The 26,116-nt window shown below is 57.0% G+C and overlaps 5 protein-coding genes and 1 non-coding gene across 6 annotated transcripts; 3 read left to right on the forward strand and 3 right to left on the reverse strand.

The window, feature by feature from the left end:
- Positions 1–7,158: 7,158 nt before the first annotated feature.
- Positions 7,159–7,230, forward strand: GLRG_13070. Its single transcript has one exon. It is a non-coding gene; the product is annotated as a tRNA-Trp (tRNA).
- Positions 7,231–8,763: 1,533 nt separating this feature from the next.
- GLRG_02251 (uncharacterized protein) lies at positions 8,764–10,092 on the forward strand (the record flags this gene model as incomplete). The annotated part of the gene is made up of 1 exon (XM_008092909.1): positions 8,764–10,092. One exon carries the CDS (start codon positions 8,764–8,766, stop codon positions 10,090–10,092), a length of 1,329 nt encoding a protein of 442 aa, XP_008091100.1.
- A 439-nt stretch (positions 10,093–10,531) lies between these two features.
- Positions 10,532–12,084, reverse strand: GLRG_02252 (major facilitator superfamily transporter; the record flags this gene model as incomplete). Its single annotated transcript, XM_008092910.1, has 2 exons — positions 10,532–11,783; positions 11,831–12,084. 2 exons carry the CDS (start codon positions 12,082–12,084, stop codon positions 10,532–10,534), a joined length of 1,506 nt encoding a protein of 501 aa, XP_008091101.1.
- A 640-nt stretch (positions 12,085–12,724) lies between these two features.
- GLRG_02253 (uncharacterized protein) lies at positions 12,725–13,713 on the reverse strand (the record flags this gene model as incomplete). Its single annotated transcript, XM_008092911.1, has 2 exons — positions 12,725–13,196; positions 13,250–13,713. The coding sequence occupies 2 exons, from the start codon at positions 13,711–13,713 to the stop codon at positions 12,725–12,727; spliced, it is 936 nt and encodes a 311-aa protein (XP_008091102.1).
- A 668-nt stretch (positions 13,714–14,381) lies between these two features.
- Positions 14,382–15,391, forward strand: GLRG_02254 (uncharacterized protein; the record flags this gene model as incomplete). Its single annotated transcript, XM_008092912.1, has 2 exons — positions 14,382–14,547; positions 14,628–15,391. 2 exons carry the CDS (start codon positions 14,382–14,384, stop codon positions 15,389–15,391), a joined length of 930 nt encoding a protein of 309 aa, XP_008091103.1.
- A 61-nt stretch (positions 15,392–15,452) lies between these two features.
- Positions 15,453–18,819, reverse strand: GLRG_02255 (glycosyl hydrolase family 35; the record flags this gene model as incomplete). The annotated part of the gene is made up of 9 exons (XM_008092913.1): positions 15,453–17,231; positions 17,277–17,440; positions 17,490–17,604; positions 17,654–18,031; positions 18,086–18,238; positions 18,292–18,433; positions 18,489–18,532; positions 18,584–18,632; positions 18,683–18,819. 9 exons carry the CDS (start codon positions 18,817–18,819, stop codon positions 15,453–15,455), a joined length of 2,961 nt encoding a protein of 986 aa, XP_008091104.1.
- Between the last annotated feature and the right edge of the window lie 7,297 nt (positions 18,820–26,116).

The raw sequence follows: 26,116 nt of genomic DNA on the forward strand, positions 1-26,116 counted from the left end.
GACGGACAGACTGCTACTAACTTCCTCAGCCGAACCAAACAGATGCGCACTCTGTTCCTGCTCCCTTACCAAGTACGATTACACCTAGGTATCCCACCTACCCAGCCGAGGGGTCGCTTCTGCCCCACCAGGTACATTCCTCTACCAGCATCGCTCTGCGTGTGATGATGTACCTGCGACTCATTTGCCTCCACCGGCCGGGGCTATGAGCCACCGGATGGCAGCTTCGAATTTCCACGGCCTGCATCTTTCAACCAGTCGCGTAGCTCCAATGACCAGGGGGGCCCCACCCCCCCGAACTGGCGTCTTCTCTCGAGACCCCCTCCCAGAGTGGGCCCGACGACTTGCCCCACCGTTGATCTCCCCCTGTTCTGGCCCCGATGGATCCCTCTCTAACCCCTGTCAATGCCACCTCCCTTGAACCTGGAAGGTGGGGTCTTCCAAATGGAAGGAAACGGCCGTCTGGGTTTCTCCTGCCCATCTGCCTTTTCGTCTTGCTCTTTCCCTTTCGGGTCCCCGGCACATTTTTGCCCTTTACACCCACCACCACCTGTCCTGGATTGGCGTCAACGAGCGTCAAGTCGTCGACGTTCGGATTAGGAGGTAGGGACACCATTTCGCAAAATTCAGACCCCTCCATTCTAAACTGCTAGTGTACCGTCGTCACAGAGGGCCCCCCCCACCTCTGATTCTGTTGCACAAGGCATGGTCCCCACCACAGTACGACGCTACTCTTGTCGTCTCAGCAGATGCTGTCGACGACTTTGCTTCTCTCCGCAGCTGGCTCGCAAACAACCACAGTCATGGCCGTCATGACTCCAATCACTTATTCGCCACAAGCCCACGCGGACACGGCTGCATGACGGCTCTCGGCATGTGGCTATGCACACGCCCGATGCCCAGAGGCTAGAGCCACGGAGAGAGGAGCGAGCCACTTTTGGGGCTGCGGCGCTGTGCAAACCTCTGCATCCACCGCCATCGTCATCACTCGGTGGTTCGGGGGCCCTCAGATCCCATTGGATCCTCCCGTCCCTCCTCTCGGTATCATCCTTGATGGTTCCCGGCTGCCCCAAAAGCCTACTGCCATGTACATGCGGGCCTGTACTATGTACAGCATACAGCATACGCTTTGCTATCAGTCAGAGGCCCTTCACCCACACTCAACAACCTAATCGAGGCGGCCACAACCACCTTCCCATTGCTGCAATCCGACATAATAGTGTCGCATATATGAGGGTGTTGAGATTAGCCGCGCTAGCAGGTTTCGCTGTACACAGATACTGTCCAGCCCTCATCAGCGTCCGGGTTGCGAAGTGTGCTGCTCACCCTTGCACCCTCGCCAGACGACAACGGAAGGGTTGCCCCCTCGCTCTGAAATAAACAACGACGACCCAACTCACCTCGTTTCCTACGCAACTGGCACGTTATGGTCTTCCCATCCGTACGAATATTTGTACGGTACACCTACCCCACAAGTCGCAAATTACCCGGGCAAGGGATTGGCAAAACGCCGGCATTGGCCAGCCGGCTTTGTGGCCACGAGTCACAGCACGTGGCAAGGAAGGGCTTGGGGCTGACAGAGGACTGAAGAATCCAAAGCAACGAGGGCCCCTACAAGTTCTAATTTCCGTAACTGCCCTACGTCCGATCGCAACGTACGGCCCTGCGTCGCTGTACGTTACACCCGCATAGCGAAGGGAGGAACCAAGTTGCAACGAGCTTCGGTATTAAAGCAGAACCAAAGCCATCCTGGCCTTGCTTGTCCTCCTCCTCAGTCACCGCTACCTCAGGGAGGGGTAATGGCTGGCCAGAGTGCCCAACTCTGGAAGGCTGGTCAGCCATGCAAAACAGTGCGGGCCACAGGGAGAAGTCGGTCGGGATCTCTGCGTACCCCAACCTCTCCATCTCGAAACCCGCAACAGGTTCGCTGTTCCTCCTCAAAAGCGTATTGCGAGGTGGAAGGTTTATGGCGGCGAGAGCGCTTGTATACACTACAGGCTGTCTCCTTGCGTCCGGCACCTCTCCCCGCCCCCTTCCAAGGCCGCATGACCGCTGTCTTGATGCAAGCCCCTCAGACTGAGAGGCACCGCAGCTATTCCTCGTAGGCCGGCACCGTGGTATTCGGAAGTAAACAGAACATGTCGAATGTGAGCCACACCGTGGCTTGAGCAACTCTCCAATCACGACGCCTGGGGTCTGGCTGGTTCCAGAAGCCAAGCTAGTAGCGTACCTAGTTTACGCTACACTGACAGCACTCCAAGCTAAGGCGCCGTTGCTGCACGAGTGGCGCTAGCTGCAGTGTCGTTACATCTCTGTGGCTTCCAAGCTTCCCTTCGCTGAGGTCGTCCGCCTGTCTAATGCCACCAATCAATCGGTGTACACTATCCAAGGGGGGAAGCCAAGATCAGGCGCCGTCGTCCCAATCAGCGGACCACACAAGCCGGTGGCAGCCGAGAGGTTGCATTGGTCTCTGCAGTCAAACAAGGGGGCCTTTGTGTTTTTCCCCGAGAAGCTTTTTCTTTTTCTCTCTTGACACAATCCATGGTGCCATGCGGTATCGTTTGTTTCGGGCGGCACAACCGCTCTACGGGGCCGCTGACGATTCGATTCATACGGTTTCAATCTGTACGTAGCTGTCAGACAAGACGGTTTGCCGACGCACATTAAAGGAGGACGCTTAATTAGTTTGTGGGGGCGGATATGTGCGTTCCAATTCCCCCGAGGGCGCCACCGCCCTGCCCTGCCCATACTCATGCTGCTACTATGTAGTCAATGATCAGCTCGTGGGTCTTCGAATGGAGCCTACCTGAGCCGACCCGGATCACGCGAAATGCTCCTTGGGTCGTCGATTTGGGCATGCACGAAAGGGGGCAGTTGTTGTTTTTCTTGTCCTGCTCTTCTACATCATCCCGTCCAGAGCCGATGTACCTGTATGTTGTGCTGCGCCATCATCACGCAGATCCCCCATGATGCAGCAGAGGGAGGCGACTCGGCTGCAAGGCCCCGTCGGATTGCCAGGGAGCCCCCTCTGTAAAGGGACACCAAATGCCCAGCAGGCAGAAACAGCCATTTCCACTGGACGCATCCTGCTGGAAGAGTTTTCCCTGCATCGGCAGACAGGCAATCCTTGTGTAACGATTTAACACCACGACGGAGACGCTCTCTCGCAAGCCTGGCGCTGTTGCCTTCATGGATGGCTGAATCGCAAGTCCAAACGAGCAAACAGGCAGTGGAGCACAGCCAAGGGCAGCGGCACAGCACATCTCGTCTACCATGTGCATTGCCAATATTAATGACATTTGATGACGGCGAGCCCCGACAGCCCTGCAGACGGGGTGGTCAGAGCTTGGTGTGATGCTCATGTCGGTCACCAAGCCGTGTCGAGCAGCGAACCCTACATAGTAGAGAAGGAAAACGGATACGTAACTAATTATATCAAAGTTTGGGCAGATCGTTATGACGCGGATACCATTCTCAATCCAGAACAGGGTGGCCGCTCAGGAAGAAGGAAGAAGGAAGCGGCGAACACTCATGGCACACTACCTATCGGCCTGTGCTTTACGTTTCTTTTCTTCCTTTTTCTCTTACCCCTTCTCGCCGACTGGCAATTGTGTGTGGTGGGCTCATCCCGGCCGAGCCAGTTGTTCCAACAGTCCTGAGGCTATGGCCGCAACTAAGAGCCCGGAGCGCAGTCTACCCGCATGGCTAGATGTGCCCCTTGGTTTGCTTTTGAGACCAACGGGAAGACTGGATATTCCCGCGTCCAAGCGCACATGAATCTCTCTCCCGCCTGTCCAACGTTCCAGATCGCTGTCGTACGGATTGGTATGGTGCACGGCAGAGAAACTTTGACCGGGGGGATTGGAGCCAAGATGCAGCGCTCGTCGTTCCAGCTGGGTAAGCCGGGACCCGTGCGTGCCCTAGCCCGCCTCGCGGGAACGGAATCAAACCGTAGGTCTGTACGAAGTATCCATACCCGGGGCGCTGGCGACGCGCTTGCTCGGTAGGGCAACGATTGGCATCTCCCGGATGACGATGCCCGGCCAGCTCCATCTTTATCCTTCGCCACGTGCGGACACCGCGCCGCACCGGACCCGGACGCCACCAGCAAGCCGCCATTCCCAGATCCGACGCTGCAGAGAGGCGCGGTGATGACTATTTGCGCCCGAAGCCACCTACATGCATGGGAGACAATTGCCGAAGTGCGGGGCACTCGGTTTGCAAGGCGCCCGTGTGGGCGGCGATCCCTGGTTCGACAAGCAGCACAGTCCAGACGCTCACTTTCGACCAACGCAACCCAGGCTGGGAGCGGAAGAGCTTCAAGTTGCTGACAGGAGCAGAGGGACCCCTGGCCGGGATGCCACTCATGTCTTGACTTGTGCATCTCTGCGCGCCTCACCACCACTGAGGGCACACAGGAGAGTAAATACCAGGGCCAGCCCCCTGGCCCTATCGAATCGACGGGCAAAAGGTATAATGGAGGACCTAGAGCCCGGGCTGCCACGCCTCGGGAACCAAGCCAAGACGTTTCCATGTCTCACCATTCTTGAGGCTCGTCTCCGCGCCACCAGCTCTCACGAACGCCAGTCGACTCGTCCAGCTAATTGGAGAGCCGTGGGGGGCTCTCGTCTTGCCCGACATATCAGACGATCCAGGGTGCGCCGACGTCGAGTAAGAGTGAGCTCCAGCCAAAGTCAAGTATCTGAAATGTGCAATGCCATCGTGCATGCGGCCTGTTCGTTTGTCCTCGCCAACGGGGCAAGGAATTAGAGATGAAAAAGGGGTTTCGAATTCGCGTTAGGGATTGGTCGGAAATTCAGCTCATCATCAATCAGACCTCAAACGGCTAGGGCGGTGTTAAGTTGGTCAGGGACCAAACGCGTGTTCTCGACTGCCGACGACGCGAATGCAACGTCGACCTAAGGCGATAAGGCTCGCATGGCTGACGGGCTCGCACCCGTCACTCTGCGAAGCGGTTTGTGAGGCTGACGCTGGCGGGACCTACGTCGACGATCATTCGCATAGGGAACGTGTGCAAACGCCTCGAGCAGCTGCCGACAAGCGCCAGAAGGACGACGTCTGCCCGCCTAGCGCCTTCGTAATGCAATCATTTGTCGGCAGCGTTCGACAGCATTCGGCATTGTCTGCACATAGCGTTCTATGCTCCGACGCGTCGGCCGAGTCAGTCTCGCGCCCGCCGGCGAGGATGGTGATCAAACGGGCAATCGACCATCATCATGCCGCATGTATCTGTCTACAGCTCGGATCCGAAATGCTGCAGCCCGCAGAATCTGCTAGATTCAGAGCTGGCGAGGAGGATCACACAACTGTCCATGAGTAGAAGAAACCTCTGACTCGGCCTCCCGCACCTCATCCAAGCTTCTTCAGGCAGGGCAGGGCACGAGAATCGCTCAAGGTGGCAAGGCAGTGTGGTCGATGGCTGACGAGCGTTTGAGCAAGGGCGCTGGCTGAGAACCGGCCCCGACGTCGTACCTCGAGTCTCAGCTGCACAACGCGGCCCAGTGGCCGCGCGGAAGATTAACTAACGGCCCGCAGCGTTGGGCAATCTCGAGCTGGATCAAACAAGCCCGTTCCCGTACGGTTGGTTTCGTGATCGAGAACGCCAGAAGGCTGGCCTTCAGCAGCCGGCATCTTTCGAATTGCAACGGCCTCCGCGAGCCAGTGAAGAATCAATGGTTGAAGGCTTGTGAAAAACGGGCCGTCGATTCCAAATCGACGGCAAAACTGCCAGGATTTCTGCAGCCCAGCGTTAGATCTTGATCACGTCCCACACGATTGGAGCGTTTCACATTATTTTCCAAATATCCCCGAGACGGCCAACCCTAGCGTCGGGAAGCCCGCTACTACTCTACCCAGTGCCAGGCCCAATCCCGCATCGAAGTTCTGCCATGGTGCGCTTCCGTTGACCCGATGACGATCACTTCGTCGACCAAGGGACAGGGGCGGGGGGCATTTATGTGCGTCGAGCAGCAAAGGCATATGCACATCTTCGCATTAGAGATCCGCCGTGTCAGATCAGGCACGTTGGCGCGTCCCTTGGATCAGACGACACGGTGATCTAGCAACCTTATCGCACAGACGGCCGCTCTTGGATGGTTGAGTGATTATTGGATCGCTCTGCCAAGCTTTTTAAAACCAACCCCACAGACGTAGGCACCGTGGGCGATAAGAAGAACTGGCCGAGCACAACGCTGCGAATCCGTTTCCTACATGGGACGTACACTGGTCCTGTTACGTCGGTCAGTCTGCTTGCCGAACGTCCAAGTGGGAAGCTGCAAAGGACAATGTCACCATACCATACCTTATGCACGCGACGCATGCGAGCAGAGGATAGAAAGCGAAGGGAGGGGGGGAGGAGAGGGGGCTGTCAATGGCCCTCGAAAGCGTCTTGACGAGTATTATCAGAGGAATGGTAAGACGCGGTCCCACCGGTCAACGTCCCTTTTGCAACAGCTCCCCGCCCTGCTAGGTATAGTAGACGTCTCCACCCCGTTGGCACCGTAACCCGGCCTCGATGGCATGGTTGACCAATGAGGGAGCACTCGTGGACGGGCTCCTTACTGGTGGTATGCACATAGTACATCGTACAATATCAACGACTTGCAGGCCATCGATTCGCAGTTCCCTGAATCCGGTCCCAGGAAGCACTCTGTCCAATCGTTAGCTCCATTCCCATCATGGTGTTGAGTATCGGGCATGATGCCTATAGTGTGTTGAAGTATGATTGTGTACTGTGCGACCTTACGAGGGGCCTCGGATACGTACCTCAGTTCAGTTGCCAGCCGATGCCCAGAAGCGCGCTTGCCTATGCATTCTGGTTACTTGAACGTCGAGCTCAACTGGAGACAGGTGGTTTGGAGCCTATCCTGCTCCCCTCTGTCTGGGAGTCATGTTGGCTGCAGCATTGACTCTAACCCGCCCGATTCAGATTTGTGAGAAGGGACCCGAAGCAGACGCACTTAGTGAGACAAGGCGCCTCGGCTCTTGCCGCAATGCTTAAAAGAAGCAGGTGGGTTCCTGATGCGCGTGCAGCCAATAAGGGACACTCGCTGCGAGCACAACAACACCCCACCACACTATTCACACCACACGGATTCATGCATAGCCACCTCCAAGCTCAAAAACTCCCATCAACAAGGCCCTCTGGCGCAACGGTAGCGCGTTCGACTCCAGATCGAAAGGTTATCCGTTCAAATCGGGTGGGGGTCACATTTTTCGTATGTTGCATGAGATGATGATCATATTTTTTGTGTTTTGTGTTTTATGGTTTGTGTTTTATGGTTTGTGATAAGTGAGAGTGAATGAGTGGGAGTGAATGGTGAGAAGATTATGGCGAGGAAGAAGCTACTTGTAGTGAACTTCGTCCCTGTCGTAGTCTGGCACCACACGTGCTTTCCCTCTAAGGTCCTCCCTCACCTGCCATTTGTAGATCTTTCCATGGTATCCTTTCAAACTCAATACTAGAGCTCATCGGCTTGTCGGCACTCAAATGTACAAGAGTGTGTGTTCATGTGCTTGGTACTCAGCACTGCAGAAAACACCTGGGTGCAGATGCATGTATGTCCCCTCTATACTTGGATTGAATTCCCTTTTGCGATCCCAAGGGACAGCCAAGAGGGTCTCTTGGTGGACCTTGGGAACTTCAGTTGTATCTTGACAAACAAATTTGTCTAACTCTTTATGACACAGGGGCCTTCCGACCTGTGTTTTGCCCTTGAGTCTTGACTTTGAACAAGGCCTCCACAGCCGTGCTAGTCAAAGCTGCTATCAGCTGGCTAGGGATGGAAGTGACAGAGATTATCAAAACAAGAGTGTTGACCTAGTCGTAAGGTTGACAGAAGCTCTCTGCCTGCCTTTCTGCCAACGGGTGTAAAGGTGATGTAAGGAGCCTTGTTGTCTCAACAAAGGAGAGTAGCAGTACGGGAGACTTGAATTGGAGGCGAAGACCTCAGCTGAGTGAATTGCCGGGCTACATGCCTATTAGTAGTAAGACCTGGCCAAGAGCTTTCACCTGAACCTTCTCGTCAGTAAAACGTTTAGGAACTGGGGGGATTTCTTCCTGCCTAAAAATCTCCCCCTTGACCTACTTCACCATCTTCTTCTACTCATCTCACAACCTCACTCTTTGCTCCATCAAGTTCGTCAACTGAAGGCTGGATAAGAACCGACATAGCCTGATCCTCAGCCTCTCTAAGGCAAAGGCTAAATTTTCGAGGCCTTCCTCCAAGTCAACTTGCCAACTTCACCAGCCCGCCTAATTACCCCAGCTGACTTGCGCTTTCCGTGGTCTCTACACATCAGGCATGACTTCTGCAGGCAAGTGGCCTTTTATTTTGTATCTTCTTTTCCCGAGCTCTTACTCACCTTACTCAGATGCCATGTAAGATGTCAGACGGAAAGGCCATCAGCCAAAGGGGCCATGCCAGCTCCCAGCAGAACAAGAAGATCTGCGATCAATGCCTTGTAGCTGGCCATGAGCTCGCAGACTGCACTTTTATGCGTGGCGTGGACCTGCAACATGGTGATATGCACGGTTGCCCGATGTGCAACACGAAAAGCCACACATACGACGAATGCGGACAATTGCCTGCCGACGGTGATGAACTTCTTCAGCATCATCTGGAATGGCTCGTTCGACGTCGTTGCCATCTTCCAATGATCTCCAGCAAAGTTAACATATGGATACTTGTCTTGGGCTTTCCGGATTATGATGGCGGCTACCCTTGGTCAAAGGCCTTCACAATGGGTAACAAGCGGGCTCGGGTCATCACAGAGAACCAGAAGTACAATGATGGAAAAGTCAATACCGGTATTGTTGATCCCTCAACACGCTCCCTTTCCCATATCAAGCGTCACATCAACTTCGAGGTTCCACAAGAGATCGACACTCAATATTTCAGGAACAACCTCCTAGCCCAAGGGATTGTCCATCGTTGCACTATCCGAAGCCTGCTCGAGACCCAAAATTTATCTGAAGAGCAGAAAGACAGACTTCAACAAACGTCTCTGCCTAAGAAGAATAGGTTGGCAACCGTTTACCATGCTGGTGCTATATCTGCGCCTGATTTCGCACAGAAAAATATAGCCTTTGCCGAGGCGTTCGGGGACTTCCTCCTTCACGAAAATCCCAAGGGACTGGCAGATTTCGCCCCTCTCGCAAAATTGAAAGACCAGGCGTTGCGCAGGGCCAAAGACCAGCAGGCTACCCAGCCGAAACGCGAAGACGAGCCAGCCATCGCTATGGGCTCAATCGAGAAGACGGGCTCGGGAAATTCTGCTCTCATGCCTCTGGTGACTCGTCGGGAAGTATGGATGTCTCTGTGCCCCAACAGAAAGTGCGTCGGGGGCTTTCCTTTCGAGGTTCCCATCCCTGCGGCTGTCAGGCTCCAGAAACACGTCATTGAAGAGTTGGAGAACGAGACGAATAGCTATACGGGCAGAGGAGAGGACGCAATTCAACGAGATGAAGGAAGCCTAGCGAACTACATCCATCCTCATGTGAGAATTGACGTTGCTCAACGAAAACTGCCAGATGGCAGATCCATTCACGTGCTCTTATTGGGCCTCGTCGAGGATACGTATAACTTGCGTTTCTCTCGCTTGGGCCTGCTGCAGGCATATGACATGGTCGTCTGCTGGGCATCGAGGATCGACAGCGACGGGATCAGCATCTCTTTGAAGAGCGCATTCGACGGCTGCAACCAAATCACCGAGTTTATCGTGGCTGGCAGCGATCGTATCAATGAACTGGCGGTGCTGGAAAGGCGGCTAGAGAGATTCATGCCCGACATTTCTCAGTTCGATGAAGCTGTCGAGCGCATCTCCCAGTGGATGGAACGGCGTAAAGCCAAGCTCGTCTCTTCTCCTGAAGACCGGGAGAGAAGACTTCGCAAGTGGTGTGAGAAGCAAAAATTGGGAGACATGGGTAACGATCTCCTGGAGCAGGCCTGTCAGCAGGCGGTAGAAGTCAAAACCAGGGAATGGAAGAAGAGCACACAGAGAAACAAGCGCGCCAGATTCGACGATGTCATTGACGGCGCCCAGCCGACAAAGAGAAGAAGGAAGGGATGAAGTTGATTCCGACGAGAGACCTTCATGATTGCTTCGCTAGAGATATTGTTACGTGGTAACCGGCCGTGGACCTCAATCAAAATATGTTGCAGATTTGCAAGGCGGAAGCGGCATAGAATTATGTCGAAGCACTGCCACCACTTATGAGGTGGTTGACTAGGCCTTGTTACTTCCCTTCCATAGTCGCTTGTTGTACATAAATGTATCCACAGTTGCTACAATCCTGCCCCCATCGATGTGTCTGGTGTTTCACAAGCGGCTCATCTACTGTTTAGAGTTCCGGGAAGCTATCTGTGTTGACAGAGTATATATGTGCCCCGAAATGAAACAAAAGCTCGACATGATAAACTTCAAGGATGGGTATTAGTACTCTTGGGTATCATATCCTTCCCATCTAACAATGCCTTCACCTGAACTACAGTCCCGTGGCTGACGTTCCTCAAACACCCTCCTGTCCCCCCTCCACCTGAGCCTGCTCGTCCCCATCGCCCTCCAACCACTTCTTATTCGCCTTGGAATCCCTCCTCGCCAGAAACCAGATCGCGCCGGTGACAAAGAACTGCACGACCATCGTCCCCACGACGCTCCTGAACCCGCGGGTGAAGCGGGGGGCCTCAACGGCGGGGAACTGCAGCAGCTGTGCCCAGGCGACTATGGCCTGGCCGATGGCATTCATTGACGCGGTGACAATAGCGCGCTCCTCGGCATCGCCGGCCATTGTCACCGTCGCCCACGCCATCGTCAGCGAAGGGACCGCGCCCTCGAAGCCGTTGAGCATGAAGGCCACCAGGCGGCCGCCCTCGCCCACGTCCCAGACCACGAGCAGTACCACGCCGACCAGCGAGGGAACGGTGGCGGCCGCGGAGAGTCCAGCAAACCAGCCGGTACGATCCGCGACGGCACCCGCCGCGAAGGCCGAGACGATGGATATGGCCGTCGCGACCGTCGGCAGCGTGTTGATCCGCGTCACCGAGTACGTCTCGGGGAACGCCTTGAGGTACAGAGAGAAGGGGGAGCCGCTGGGCTGCAGGTTCTCGTTCATGATGGTCCACTGCGCGACGAAGAGGTACCAGTGCCAGCGAGTGAAGACGCGCCTGAAGATGTCGCGTGAGGCCCTGAGCTGCGGCGGCGCCGTCAGCCCCTCGAGGCGCTTCTGCGCGAAGGCGTGCAGGCGCGCGGGCAGCAGCTTCGGCCGCGAGCGCGAGGGCACGTCGGGGAAGACGAAGAAGCCGATGAAGGCGATGGGGACGGTGATGAGAGCGTCGACGATGAAAAGCCAGCGCCACCCGGCGAGCCCGCGGGCGTTGTGCAGATTGAGCCAGACGGCGGCTTGCAGGTAGCCTGCGAACATAGTGCCCAGGGGCGCGGCGATGTAGAAGAGTGCGACGCGGCGACCGACCTCCGACGGCTTGTACCAGGAGCCGATGACGTAGATGATGCCGGTGAAGGAGGCGGACTCGAACAGACCCGTGAAGAAGCGCATGGCGTAGACGGTCTCGACATTGCGCGCCCAGGCGAGCCCAAATGTCGACAGGCCCCAGCCGATCTCGAGGACGGGCAGGACGACGTTGATGGGGTAGCGGGTCAGGTAGTAGCAGGCCGGAATCATGGACGTGCAATACGAGGACCAGAACACAATGGTCATGTAGTTTAGCTCGTTGCCACGGATGCCGAGGTCCTCCTTCATGCCGCTGGGCCGGTCAGCTTCGCAGAGACGGGCGAGAGGGCGGCGACTTACCTCACGTAGGCGTTTGTGAGAGACGACTGGTCGAGGTACTTTGTGAAGAAGCACATGCAGCCGAAGACGAGGATGAGCAGGTCGAGCCGGAGCACGAGCTCCTTCTCCTCGCTGGGCATGCCGTGGGAGTACCAGTGAAGGGCCGTCATGAGGCGGATCCACGGGCCCTCACGGGACGTTTCATGCGTCTCGTCGCGGGCGTCCGCAGCAGGGCCGTCGGCCACTGCGGGCGATTTTTCGGTAAGTGAAGCCATCGCGATGGTCGCAGCAGTCGAAAGGCTTGATGTCTCGGAACCCAAGTTTCTTACAACTTACTATAGAGTAAGTACCCTCTTTAAGGGTAACGAGCCTAGCACCCGCCTGATATCAATCAGACTGACTCGCCGCGGAGGTTGGTTAAAAAGCAACACGCCATAATGTAACTGATCGATCTAGTACCCCAATCGGCAAATACGCTTCTACTGATTCGGTCAATATCCGCATCAGTGGATGGGTCGTCAAATGGCGCAATGCCAACCCACAATGATGGCACACAGTAACCCAATCTGCGTCCTATGGGACGTCGTCGCTGGGTGCGGGGTGGAGTCGGGATAAGATACCACGAGTCTTTCATAGAGGCCTCACTTAGTCCGGGCCGGGTGAAGTGGACCAGCGGTTGTTCAACGGCGACTGCATGTCGGAGTGGAGACTTGGACGGGCGGGAACCGTCGTTCTTCGGACCAGGATCGGAAGCAATGTGATGGGATGAACAAATTTCACTCAACTGAACCCTTTACGATTGACCCCGCTTGATTCCGCAAACCCAAACTTTTCTATCATTCATTGCTTTCCCTCCTGTCCGTTATTGCAGTACCCCCCCACATTAAGCACGAATCCCCCATACACATGCTAGGCTCAGACCAAGAATCCCCTACGCGCCTTCACGGGCGCCCTGCCGCGCGCCAGCAGCGCCTTTTTGGCGTTGACCGATGACTTCTGCGCCTTGGGCGCCAGCCTCACGTCCTCCTTCTTGACAACGCGGAACAGCGTCGACCCGACGACCTCGTCCTTGGGGCCGCGACTCTCGCGCGCCAACTGCGCCTCCGCCGTGTGCAGCTTGAGCGCCTTGCGGGGCTTCCGGCCCGTCTCGCCGTCGCCGCCCTCGTCCTCCGAGTCGGAGTCGAGGTACTCGGCCGGGAGCTCGGAGGGGAGGTCAAGCTTGTTGAGTCTCCGGCGTCCGGTCGTCTCCGGTGCCGGGGCTGAGTCAGCCTCCTCTTCGTTGGACTCCTCCGCCTGGGCCGCGTCCTCCTGAGCCTTGCGCGCTGCGGCCTGCTCCTGAAGGCGGGCGTTACGCTCTTGGCGCTTGCGCTTTTGGGCGGCTTGTTGTCTACGATCTGTTAGCTTCGAACGCTGGGAAGCGGCAAAAGCGGCGGAACTCACTCTGCGATGGCCTTGTTGGCTGCCTGTGCAGACTTCTTGGCCTGTATCGCAGCCTTGGACGTGGAAACAGCCTCGGGCGCCTCGTCCGAGTCTGAGCCGTCATCCCCCTCGGCGACCAGCGCCGTCGTCTTCTCCGCCGCCTGGCCATCGTTCACGGACGCCTTCGAATCGTTGATGACCCTTTCCTCCCCTGCTTCCGGTTCCGGGGCCGGCTGCTCGGCGCCTGTGATAATCTGCTGCTCGTGAACCTCCTGGGCGTCATCCGGGTTCGCCTCCGACCTCAGCTCGACGACAAGCGACGATTTCCTTTTTGACGACGGCTGGCTGCTCTCATCCTTCTTGCCGGAGGATTTCTTGGGCGTAGTCTTGCCGTCTTTTGACCTGACGGGCAACTTCTGCTTCTTGGGGGTCTCGATCACCGGCGCCTCAGCGGCTGTGCGCTTCCCGTTCCGTGTGGTGACCATTTCGGGTGTGAATATGTGATGACGGGCCGGGGGCCAGCGATCAAACTCTTGGTGACGGTTTCACTGATGGGTGCAGCTATGAGGAAGCTCGTGTTATTATGAGGCTGATCTCTTCGATAAACAAGCTCCTGGAAAGCTTTGGCCAAATGCCGGGTAATGATGTTATGAAAGAGTTGTTGGTGAGTTGGTGAGTGAATGTCGCCGCCGAGGGTGTAGTTGCACTTTTTTTTTGAGGTGGGGCAGGCTCGCCGTTGTATTGGTAGAGATTGATTGGCCAAAAACATGGACCCACTTTCATCGCGTGGACCCCTGTTGAGCTCATGGCTGCTTGCTGATGAGTTCAACTCATATTCAGCATACAGAGACACTCACACAACCACACGGCAGCATCAGTCAATTCATTCCGGACCAATCTGAAGCTATACTGCAACTTCTTGGAGATTCATCGATCACACCCACCGCCGGAGGCCCACCGACTGCTCACTTCGTTATGGGGCCTTGAGGACCAACTCACCATGTTCCACCTCATGACAGTTCCCGCCCGCCACGGGAGGCACCTCCTGATCGGCCTCTTATCGCCAGCCGTCCATGTTCCAGTGTCGTTTACTACCCGAAGGACTCTCAAGCATAAAGCGGAGCTTCGCCCCAATCCGCAGACCAGACAGCCGATGACGCCGGATATGCTGCCGACAAAAGTCCCGGTCGCACCCCGCTCGCTTTCAGAGTTCCAAATCCTGATCAAAGACTTGAATATGAAGCATGTCGCGGCGCAAGATGCGCACGACATGTACACGAAATACATGAGGGCCGTGGCCGACAAGCAAAGGCCTGCCGGTTGGCAGGAAAAAATCGCGACAAGTGACACACCTCTTGCACCCCCCAACTGATCTGCGCCGCCTGCTAATGAGCTGCAGACACAACCGCCTCGGCTGCCGAGCTTCATGAGACGGCCAAAATCGTGCTCAACCTCCCCGCACTTCACGAGAGTGAGTTTGAGTTCTCCTGCACCATGCTGAGAGCCGCCGCAGGCCTCGGCAACGACGCCGCCGCCCTCAGCCTCGGCCGTATCCTCCTCCGACGCACGCGCGCCAGGCAGAATTACTTCCACTGGGACAATCCATGGTGGCGGCAAGCACGTGCTCGCTGCATGGCGCTTATAGAAGAGGGCCGCGACGCCAACGCCCTCGTTCTCAAAGGGCTGATCCACATGAAGCGTAACAACCCAAGGGACGACTCCCTTGCCCTCGAGGCCTTTGCGCAGGCCGAAACAGTCGGCAAGAGTGCAGACCGTTTCGATTGGGAGCCGACGTGCCTTGAGGGCCAGGGGAACGCCCACCAACGCTTGGATCAGAAGGAACAGGCCGAGGAGGCCTTCAGGCGGCTCGCCGACCTCGACTGTGCGGAGGGCTTCTACCACCTGGCCAGGTTGCTCCCCAGAAGCGAGTCCACCCTTGAATGGCTCACCAAGGCGGCCGCTTCGGGGCTCAGGGAGACGTACCAGTTGCTGGTGGACGAGCACGAGAGGCTACGCAGCATCTGCATGAACCAGGGCAGGGAGAAGGAGGCCCGGCGGCACGAGCGAGACGCTGCAGAGTGGACGTTGATCATGAGGGCACAAGCGACACGGAAAAAGGAGCTTAACACAGCCACCGAGCCTATGCGAAACCAACTGTTGTAAACTATGTACTATTAGATACTACCCGATCTCGTGAGCGCCGAGACGGCCCCGCAGACCCGTTTCAAGCATATTCCTGTCGGTCCTTCCATCCGGGCTGGAGATAGCTCCAGTCGCGGTTGAACTTGAAATCCGTCTGGTACTGGCCGTAACGCACCAGTTTCAGCCCGTCAAGCTTGGCACCGGTGTCGGTCTGCGCCCACAGGCTGACGGCCAGAGTGTTGCGCCCGCGGTTGTTGAGCACGCCCGGCGGGAAAGGGAACCGCGTCTGCGGACCGATGTGCGGGACGAACTTGCCGTACTGGTACCCGTTGATCCAGAACATGACGCGCGCGATGGTGCCCGCGGGTGCGGAAAACTCGAGGCCCAGGGGTGCATCCAGGTCCGAGTCGATGTTGAGCGTGAAATCGGTGACGTAGAACCGAATGCCCGCGCTGGAGAGGCCGTCCAAGGGTGTTTCCGGCTTCCAGGAGGAGCCGGTGGGCGCGAAGCCGGGGAGGTGCCAGCCCAGGCGCTCCGGGTAGAGGCCGCCCTCGTTCATGGGCCCGCGGACGGGGTCGATGTTCGTCTCGCCACCGGCAGCGCCCGTGAGCTTCCACATCTTGAAGCCCGTGTTGGTGCGTGTGCTGCCGGGCTGCAGCTGGGCGCCGAGTATGCCGCGCGGGTTGTTGATGCCCTGCGCCGTACTCGCCTGGTCGTGTCCGTGGTAGTCGACAACCACCGTCACGACGTTGTTCGACTGGCGAAGCGCACCCCGGGGGAAAGCGAGCGTCTTGTCGGTGGTGGTTGCCAACGCGGACCCGACGTCGCCACCGAGGAACTGCCCGTTGACCCACGCCGACCAGCCGAACGCCAGACCGCCCGAGGCGGTGATGTTGACAGACGTCGCGTTGGCGCCGTCAAAATAGCCGCGGTAGATCTTGGCGCCGGGGTAGAAGCCGTAGTTGGAACTGTAAAGCACCGGCAGGGTGGCGGGGGCGTACGGGCTCGGCGTGGCCGTCTTGTTGCAGACCACCCAGCGGGAGTCGTCGTAGTCGGGCGCCGCTTCGGGTAGGGCTTCGGCGGCGCGCCAGTTCTTCAGCTCGGGGAGGGCCACGGCACGGTCCTCGGCGCCGGGGATCCGCACGGTGAAGGAGCCGTAGGGGGTCTTGGTGGCGGCCAGGCGCTTGCCGTTCCAATCGATGGTCTCAATGGGCTTGTCGCCGACGTAAGCCTCCAGGGTGGTCGATGTGTCGCTGTCGCCCGAGACGTGGAGGACGCCGTGGGAGATGCTGGCGCTCCTGACGAGGTACGGGCCGAGGATGAAAAGCTGCTGGCTGGGCTTGACGATCGGGTTGGACGTCGTAGGCGGAGCCCAGAAACGCCATGCCGTCTTCTGCTCGAGGAGATACACCAGGACGCCGTTGGAGAACTTGATTACCGTCGAACCAGCGGCCTGCTTCCATGTGAAAGCCGCGTGGTCGCCGTTCGTTGCCTCCTCGAGCACGGCGTCGCCAAAGACCTCGAAAGCGAGGTCCCTCTCGTCCTTGAAGGCAAACTCTCCAGTCTGGCCCTCTCCCAGGTAGAAGACAAGCACTTCTGTCTCGAAGATGCCGTACGTGGCGATTTCGGCAGAGGCGTAAAGCAGGGTGTGCTTGCCAAATGCGTAGTCTGTGACAAGGATCTTGCTCTGTCGTCCATTGAGCACAACGTTCGGGACGGTGACGGAGCCGGCGGTTGTGGCCAACTTGACGTCAAAATGTATGCGGCTCATGGAGTTGGTGCTGTTCTGCTGCACAATCGTAAAGCCGGCCTGGGTGTCAGGGTTGCGGAGGACCCAGCTGAAGGCCGAAGTCGAGGAGAGCTGCGGTTGTTAGCCGTGGTATGAAGGGGACGGCTGACCACTTACGCCATAGCCGGTTCCGTTTCCAACCATGTCGGCCTTGAGCAGGTCGATCGAGACTCTAGTAAACAGGCCGATGAGTTTCGTCTGGAAGAGCTTGGTCCATTGCTCGCGGGTCTCTCGGAGAGGGGCGCTGTAGTCGTAGCTTGTATAAACTTGAGGAGCGGCGGCTACCTCGGGTCAGTGGCATGGCTGAAGAGCGAGGAACGTCGTGCTCACAGTGACCCCAGTTCGTTCCCCCGTAAGCCATGTAGATGCTGAGCAGGGTAACTCGCTGGCCAATATTGTTCTTGTAGTAGACGTCCGCGAAAGCGGGGTCATGCTCGGAAGCACACTGCCCGGTCAGCTGTAACTTCGGGCCATGGCGGTGGTGTCCAACGCACCTCGTCGTAGAACGTAGGGCTGCCCCAGTTCGAAAACCATCCACCCTCGAACTCGGCCAGATATCCCGGCTGCGTGACTGCGGCATTCCGTAGCCACTGGTAGTACCCCCGATTCACGTTGAACCCAACCGTGGGATCTGTGCAGGAGAGGCCGCCCGGGTAGCTGTCGAGTCCGTATATGTCGACGGCGCCGCCGACGTTGTTGTAGTCTGTCGACCACGAGATTGAGCGCATGCCCTTTTCGTTATGGGTGAGAGGAACGACGATGCCAGCGTCACGGAATGCCTTCTTGAGCTGCTCCATGTAGATGACCGAGGTGTGGTTCGCCTGGTAGACCGTCTCCAGGTACTCGTTTTCGACCTGGTTAAGGATCACGGGCTGCAGCCTTTATCAGCGGGGAGCAACGAAGGAGACGGGAGGAGTAGGACACACGCCACCGTTGGTGATTTGGTTCGCGGCGATAATCTTGCCGATGCGTGCGATGAAGGGAAGCCATCCGGCGTGGTACCGTTCGTCCGAGGACCTCAGCTTGCCGAAGCGGCCATCAGATCCCCACAGAGCCAGCCCGCCACCATTGGTCTCGGCCTGCGGGCGTCAGCATCTTGTTTGGGCCTCGGATTATGGGGCTCATGACGCACGTTACAGTATGGTCCCGCTCTTGCGATGACATAGAGCCCGGCTTCTTTGCAGTAGTCAAACAGCCGCTGGACGTTCTTCCCTCCCGTCTCAAAATCGTACACGCCCTCGGAGGCGGAGTGGTAAGACCAGAAGAAGTAGATGCTGGAGGGAAGGTGCGATGAGTGAAGCACACCAGCGTGGCAGCGGCACCACCTACCTCACGGTGTTGAAGCCGTTGGCCTTGAACTTTTGGAGGATGTCCTGCCGCGGATGTCAGCGGATGAGAGAGCAAAAGGGCAAAGAGCAACCTACGAGCCACAGTTCAGGTACGGGGGTCCGTTGATAGTGGAACTCTGCTGACCTGACGTTTATCAGTGTCGGGTTGCTGCTTTAGCTCACGGAGCGACTCACAGGATATAAGTTCGGGTGTCGCTGACCATGACGCTGTACTTGTCCCACGTCACCGCATCAGTGAGACCATTGCTGTTCGCCAGAGACTTCGACACGAACAGCCAGACAAGGGCCGTCAAAGCCCGGAACAGACTCATTGAGGCGGTTGATGCGAACCGCAGCTTTGGCGGGACTCAGGTCGAGGGTACACAGATCGTGAAGATGGCGTTGCACTCCAGATCAGCGCCGCTGCACGGAACGCTGGGAACAAGCCGATTCATAAGGAGCTTCATGGTGATCCGCAAGCCAACGGCCTCCCGCTACCCAGCCGCGAAAATGCAAGCCGAGTGCAACATAATGAAGGTTCCCACGCAAGCGCAGACTACCCGCCATTCCAGCAATCAGCTGGTCCAGGGTTGTTCGACTTTGCCGGATAGCGGGGTATCCCAGTCGTCAGAACGGTGCCGTAGTTCCTGAGCTACTTCACCGTGTAATTCTTCCACAAGGCCTTGCATTGTTGGATAAACACAAGAACCGGTAAAAGGCAGACGAAGGCTCGTTGCCCGTGGGATTCACAGAAACAGGCGACCACTCGGCGTTATGTTGGCCGAGAGGACGTCGTGGCCGCTGAGATGCGGGGTCGAGACCCATGATCATCTGGAGATCAGAGGGGCAAACCAGGCTTTTCCCCAGATGCAGCGCAAGCGTGCCTGTCGGAACGCTGGAATACAAGGAGAGAGATAACCTTCTGGCGCAATGTGCCGTTGCCCGAATTTTCGTCGATAAATGGCTTCCCGGGCAAGCCAGCCTTGACGCTTCTCACCCGCATTTGGTGACAGCAACGTGCCAGCTCATGCCTTCATCGTCAACGATAACGCGATGTCCACGGGGTTGTCGACAGCGATTTTTCCGACTGCCATTTTCTCCATTTCACCCCCCCCCCAACAGCCCGACAAGACGTCGGCTGCTTTATTTTGACTAGAAGGTATCCGCGGACAGAAATACGGCACACATCACAAGGGGCAGCGACGATGATCTCGCCGGATCCAAAACCGCAAGACTTTTCGAGCATCGCGACGAGAGATTTGCCGCCTTTAAAACAACGACGGCCAATGATACCGAGCAAACATGCCAGTATCGAAGTTGACGCAAGGCGCCGCGCGATCACGAATACACGTCTGCAGCAGGCCGTGGTGACGTTTGCAGGAGTCGAGGACATGGCACACACCGGCTCCAACACGGAGGAGCCCGGGCAAGCGACTGCCGGCCATCAAATGCCCCGTGACCCTCCACTTATTGCGCCCAACGCTCAGACTGGATAGACACCCGACCGGTCCAGGAAATGGCGGTGCCGAGTCGCGTCTAATTGCGAAAGGAGGCCCACGAGGCATGGGCTGGGTCGCAAGAGAACCGTCTGGTACAACGCTGTTTGATCTCGCGATGCTGGGCCAGTCCTCGACCTGCTTACGAAGGACGCTTCGGTCGACATCACGGTCAGAGCTTTGGACCCGACGGTCTTGCTTTCAAGGACGTAACGTGCCGCGAACACCAGTGCTCGTGCTTCCTTCTGCCCCTGGATTATATCAACAGCGATATACCCTTGCTGGGCCGTCGGCATTGCCTTCCTGACTTGAGATGAACTTTCATCCCCGGTTCCACGGTAGGTAGTCGAGCGCGGCTGTGTGCTTCAACCCGGAGGGCTTTGATGAGAGATACTTTCTTTCTCGCGGAGCAGGGGGTGGTAGTGGCCACTGCACTGACTGGGGTAGCCGAGATTGGAAGGACGACAGAGAACATTCCGGCCCCCCTTTTCGAACGATGCTGGCACCTTGGCAGGGCGCCTTTTCGTCAAATTTCAACGTTGACCATTGTCATTTCATCATATTGGGCCTGTCCACGACTTGCCTCGCCCCGGATTCTCAGCCACCGACGTAAACCCGCGCGGGAGTCGGAGAATAACTCTTTGCGCAAGGGGAACCAGGACAGTCGTGAACCAGCCAAATACCGAATATGGAGACCCAGGCGCGCGTGCGCGAGACAATACGGATATACAGCCGCGCGTGGATGTTGCTTACTCAAGATTGCCGTGGCCGTCAATGAGCCGGCGTCATGCCGCAACGGCACTGACTTGGACAACGTTCCAGCGCCGACTCGCGTGCGCTGGCTGTCACCTCTCCGGGGCCATCATGGAAGCCACCCGACGATTCTGCAGATTGCCGTGGACGAGGGCGAGACGGCGTGTCAGTCATCTGTGTTGACCGGCCGCGGCGTGCAAATTGAGGCAGACACCTATCGCTACGGGGCGGGAATCAGAGACATAACCCCAAAATCGACCTAATCCTGCTGCTCTGGCTGACAAAGGCCGCTGTTCCTACCATGTGTAGTAGTAGCTACGCATCAGACGTCATCGTTGCAGTTCCCCGCGTGGCGCCGCTGAGACGACTTCGCCCATGCGCCGGGCGACTCTAATGGGCTGAAGGGACGAGGGAGATAAAGACAACTCTCGTGGAGATGAGAATGGGATGCCCGACGACAGTGGTAGGCTTCCGCATGTCGGGCGCGGCGCGGTGCAGCCCGCCATCGTGCTGTTTCACATATCCCTAAAAAAACAAAACCAGACGATAGAGACAGTAATTGCCAGAGTATCATTGTGTACGTGTGCAACCTTGAAAGAGACCGCCTTGGGTAAGTACCTCGGATAGCGACAGTGATGGTTTGGCAGACAGTGGGAAATTGCAACGTTCGCTCGTTCTAGGCGCAAGCGGCCAACAGCAGCTAAATATGCTTTGGCCTTTCGGCGGCGCCGGCTAAGAAACGAAACTGCTGGGCGTGCCGTGCGCGTTTTCCAAACATGGCAACACCAAGGAGCGTTGCAATGACAACCGTTGATTGACGATAGAGGTGGGAGTTTTGTTTCCGTTCAAACTTTGTCAAAGATCGCCTGGGAAGCAGCGGTTTCCAGGCGGCAAACGCCTGTCTTGATGTCATCTGCACCGAGGCCTAGGAACCCCAGAACAGGGCCGACTTGTTATTACTTGGAGTAAACCATCCGCTTCTTTTGCCGTGATGGCAGCGTTCCAGACGAACCGCCCTCTTCTGACAGCGGCCGTTCCAGGCAGGATCCTAGGAGCGGGCTGCGAATGGGAAGCGACGGCAAGGGCCCAGCTCGGTAGTGTGGAGCAATAGTTCTGGCCGAGTTGCTTTTCTCGCCGCTGACTGCTGTGGAAAAGAATCAGTTCCGGGTCGGACCCCACACGTTGATGACTCTGCATCCCCTCCTTCCGAAACCGCCTAGTGAAGATCTTAACGGGCAGAAAAAGTCTCAAGGTGTTGTGTGCAGTACATAGTACGGTACGTACGAGTACCGCATACCTAGATGGTCGCGGGTCGACCCCGCAGCGAAATGCATCAGCAAGCCCTAAACGCAGGAACAGGCACAGCATTCTTCGTCCGATGGGAATGCGACAAATGACATGCGACGGATTTGTTCCAACCATGGGCCGCGGAAGGCGAGCGGTTTGCCTTAGCTCGCATCGCAGCGAATCGTAGGGGTACATGGGTCTTTAGCTAGGTAGGTACGGATAGACGCGGTACGTACTGCCGGGAGGATCGAGGCGCAATGTACTCTGTACTCTGTACTGCAGGTGTGAAGTGTAGTTAGTGTACACTATCCGTAGTCGTTACTACACTACATAGTAGTAGGTCCGTCCGACTCTGGTGCTCGTGGAAATGGCGGGAGCAAGGCACTGCAGCTTATGATTGTGTCCCGACCCTCTTTCGCAACGAGTGCCTTCATCTGTACAAGGTGTGCCCCGTGTAAACGAGGGACTCCTGCATGCCAGTCAGCCCAATGACGAGCCACCAGCATGCCGATCGCAGGGCTTGTCTCATCTTTAATCGGGAGCCCATCGATTTGAGAGAGAGGATGAGCAGCGGGGAGGCATGAGCCGGCGTCACTGGTTGGAAAATGTCGGAGAAAAAGGAAGCAGGGACGGGAAATGTGGAAATGTGCCGCAAGCCTCCCCCCAAAAGGAGCGACGGCGCGCGCCCAGCATACTAGTGTAGCTGGCTGGCTAGGTACCTAGTTGGACTCCTGACACCATAAGAATAGACGACCGGGCTGCTCGATCAACGGGAGAGGGCGGGCGACAAGGAGGTTGTCGAGTGCCGGTAGCTTGCTTCCAGTCGGAAGGGAAAGTCGAGTCAGGGCCGGATGAATCTCAGATCGATCTTTCGTCATCAGCACCACTTCTTCCAAGGCCCAGGAGTTCCAGGCTCCTGGCCATGGACGTAATTCCCGCAAGTCTGGTGGCAGGGCCTTGGTATGCCGTGCCTTGTCAATGCTGTCTGTCCGCCTGTCTGTTGCCCTGCCCTGCCCTGCCCTGCCCGGGTATTAGCCCTGTCGTTCGCTTGACGGAAGTCGCAGGCCGGCTGCAGCTCGACTGGAAGAGAGAGAAGGGGAGGTCCATTCTCAGCCGGGGCCGTGTCGTGGAAAAGTGGTTATGTTGTGGAGAGAGACGGAGACGAGTCTGGGTTAAAGAGGCCGTGGTGGAAAAGTCTGTACACTAGATACCTGTTCTGGGCCTTGTTGCTGATCACTGGCGTGCGAGATTTGCGGCGGGGAGGAAGGAAATGAGAAAAGTCATCGAATCAGGGCAGCGGGATGGTAATACCTACCGTAACGGCGGGAAGGGGGTGTTGGGGTCCACAACAGGTGGGTACGCTGGCAGAGGCGTGTGCGGGAGGGGCAAGAACGTGCAAGGTGCTCGCTTGGGTTGGACGGGAGAGGCCTTTCCCGGCGAGGAGGGGTTTTCATTCCCGGTATTCTGAACGTACCGAGTATCCGTCCGGAGTACTCCGTAGTGCACCAGGTAATTGCATAGTACCTACCTACCTACTACTATGTACAGGCACAGCCTACCTAGGTGAGAACTAGGTATGCGGCGGGATACGTTACCCCTGGCATGGCCATGTCACATCTGCCACTGTCTCGAACTATCCTCCGTATTGTGTCGTCGTCCTTTCATCAGAGCTCCCTTGCTCCTTCGTAGGGGGGGGGGGGAAGGTACGGCAAGCCGCCATGCGCATTGCTGTATTCGAGGCAGTGGGTTCGCACTGGCCTCAGCCTTGCAGCATCGGCACCTGACCGACCTGGCAACCATTGCCGCTGACCACGTCCCTTTGCGAGCCAAATCCGCCAGGCGTTGTTGACGGCGATCGAGAATAGAAATGATCGCACACGAGACGCTTGCGGCTCGTGGCAAACCAGTCGATTGGGCCCATCGGGAAATAGGTACTACTAGGAACTCTGCAAGACACAACGAATGCACCTCTGGATCAAGGTACCGACCGGCTTCTGCTCCCTTTGAACTGCGCCCATCTCCATGTACCTCTTGATTTACACTTGGACACCCATGAAAATATTGATCGATAGATCGGACTCCCTGTCTCTGCCGGTCTCAAACCTGGCCTTTCCTTTTCGCGAGTTCTTCTTTTTTCTTCTTCTTCTTCTTCTTCTCTTTCACTCCCCCCTCCCAGTAAAAGGTTAGGCCGTTACACCTTACGACATGCCTCCCCTCGCAGAAATCACAGTCAAACCAAGTCGTTGGAGGCCGAGCCATTTCGGCCCAGCTGGGAATTTGCATGCGCCTTCACGTCGCTGCGAAGCAAAGCAAAATAAAGTATGGGTAATAGAACGCCGGCGATGCCATCGGCGGCACCGCCGGCGCCGTCGTGCGCGCGAGGCACAACACGGAACGGCTTTACTCTATCTGTACCTTATCCAATGTTTAGATGACCACACGGTTCCCGCTGCATAAGCTCGAAACCCACAGCGTGCGTGCTCCAGGGTAAGGTAGGGGAGGCTCAAAAGGGGCGCGCCCTGTTGTTATGCAAATCTTTCCCTCTAATTAATACCTATGTACGGGCATGGACCACCCATGCGCAGAGCCATTCCGTCATCCCTCCCCTCTGCCTTGTCTCTCCCTGAGCCCCCTCAGGTACGTGTACCCACCCCGTCAGCTCCCCCACTACATAGTAGGCCACCACGAACAACCCCGGAAGCTGCTTCGCGGAGAATGGCACCAAGGAGGGAACACCCCTCTCAAAAACAAGAGAGCAATGGCTTTTGCCCTCTTGCATGGGCCAATTGCCATGCCAACGGCCGGATGGATGGTTCGGGATTGTCCAACCAAAACCACTTGTCTTGCTGATTTTTTGTTACATTCTATTTTTTTTGACCCGACGATCCAGCAGTCAACGTCGCTCCCGAAGCTTTCTTTGGGCCCCTCACCTGTCTTGAAGTCATCGTGAGTTGCGCGTGGCGACCACAACCTGAGTGAATCCCTCCCTTCGGTTCGCGACCAGCCGACAAGAAACCCCATGTCCTGTCTCAACAAAAAGAAACACCACATCAGACGCCATGCATCTCATTGCTAGCTTCGCCGATCGCAGTGCCTCTGCTGCGGCGGGCGAACAGTGTTGAGGCCCGTTGGCGGATGATTAATGATGGATGGGGCCGTCTGATTCGCGGATGCAAGGGACACAGCTCGCCATTGGCAACCTGCGAGGCTCGGAGATTATGTGTCTGCACCTCCCCTCACATGAAATGGCGACTGCCGCCCTCGAGTCCAGCCTTACCCTGCGGCGAGGCCTATCGAGAGCACAATAGTGCCTCTTCATCGGCACATCGTTGCGGCCATGCCAAAAGCGACACGATGTAAACAGAGCTAAAATGGCCCAGAGCTCGCTGCGTTCCAAGCTATCGGTCCCCGCGGGGGCCTTGTGCTCGGGTGGGCAGAAAGTAAACAATGGATGCAACCAACAGCAATATATCAGGGAATAACCACGCAAGCCACGCAAGGGGACAAGCTCCAGGCTTAATGGCGACGGCTACCTATATCGGAGACGAGGTGAGAGGTGGTGGTGGCATGGTCTGTCGAAATGCCGTACGGAAGTGCCTAGCACAACATATGTCGTCAGCCAGCCAGCCAGCCACACATGCCCGTTTCTTTTTTACAGATAATATTAGGTACCTATCCAATTCCATTGTGGCAGGTGAAAGAAAGCCTTCGTTGCTTCTTCCAGAGCCGCCTCCTAACAGGTTGATGGGCGATCCCCCTCCCTTTTCACCCCCGAATGCGCCCATCGTGTCTTGTGTTTTCGTTTTTCCCATGTCTCACGTTGCGCTTGTGGCCTCGTCCTCATCTAGCCTCGGTGGCGAGGCCAATCATCCCCTGCAGCCCTGCTGTCGGCTCTTGCCATCTCGTCGCCATTTCATGCCACCACCAACATAGATCATGCCGTTGTCGTGCGAAGCGTATGGTGACGGGTCTCAACACGGCATCGAGGCGCGCTCGAGTGCTCCCTCTGCCGGGTCCCGTCCCACATGCACACAGGGAACGACGAGGTCAGAGAGTACCTACGGAGTACGGATATAGGCAGTTTACAATACAT

Source organism: Colletotrichum graminicola, assembly GCF_000149035.1.
Source record: "Colletotrichum graminicola M1.001 genomic scaffold supercont1.6, whole genome shotgun sequence".
NCBI classification, from domain to species: domain Eukaryota; kingdom Fungi; phylum Ascomycota; class Sordariomycetes; order Glomerellales; family Glomerellaceae; genus Colletotrichum; species Colletotrichum graminicola.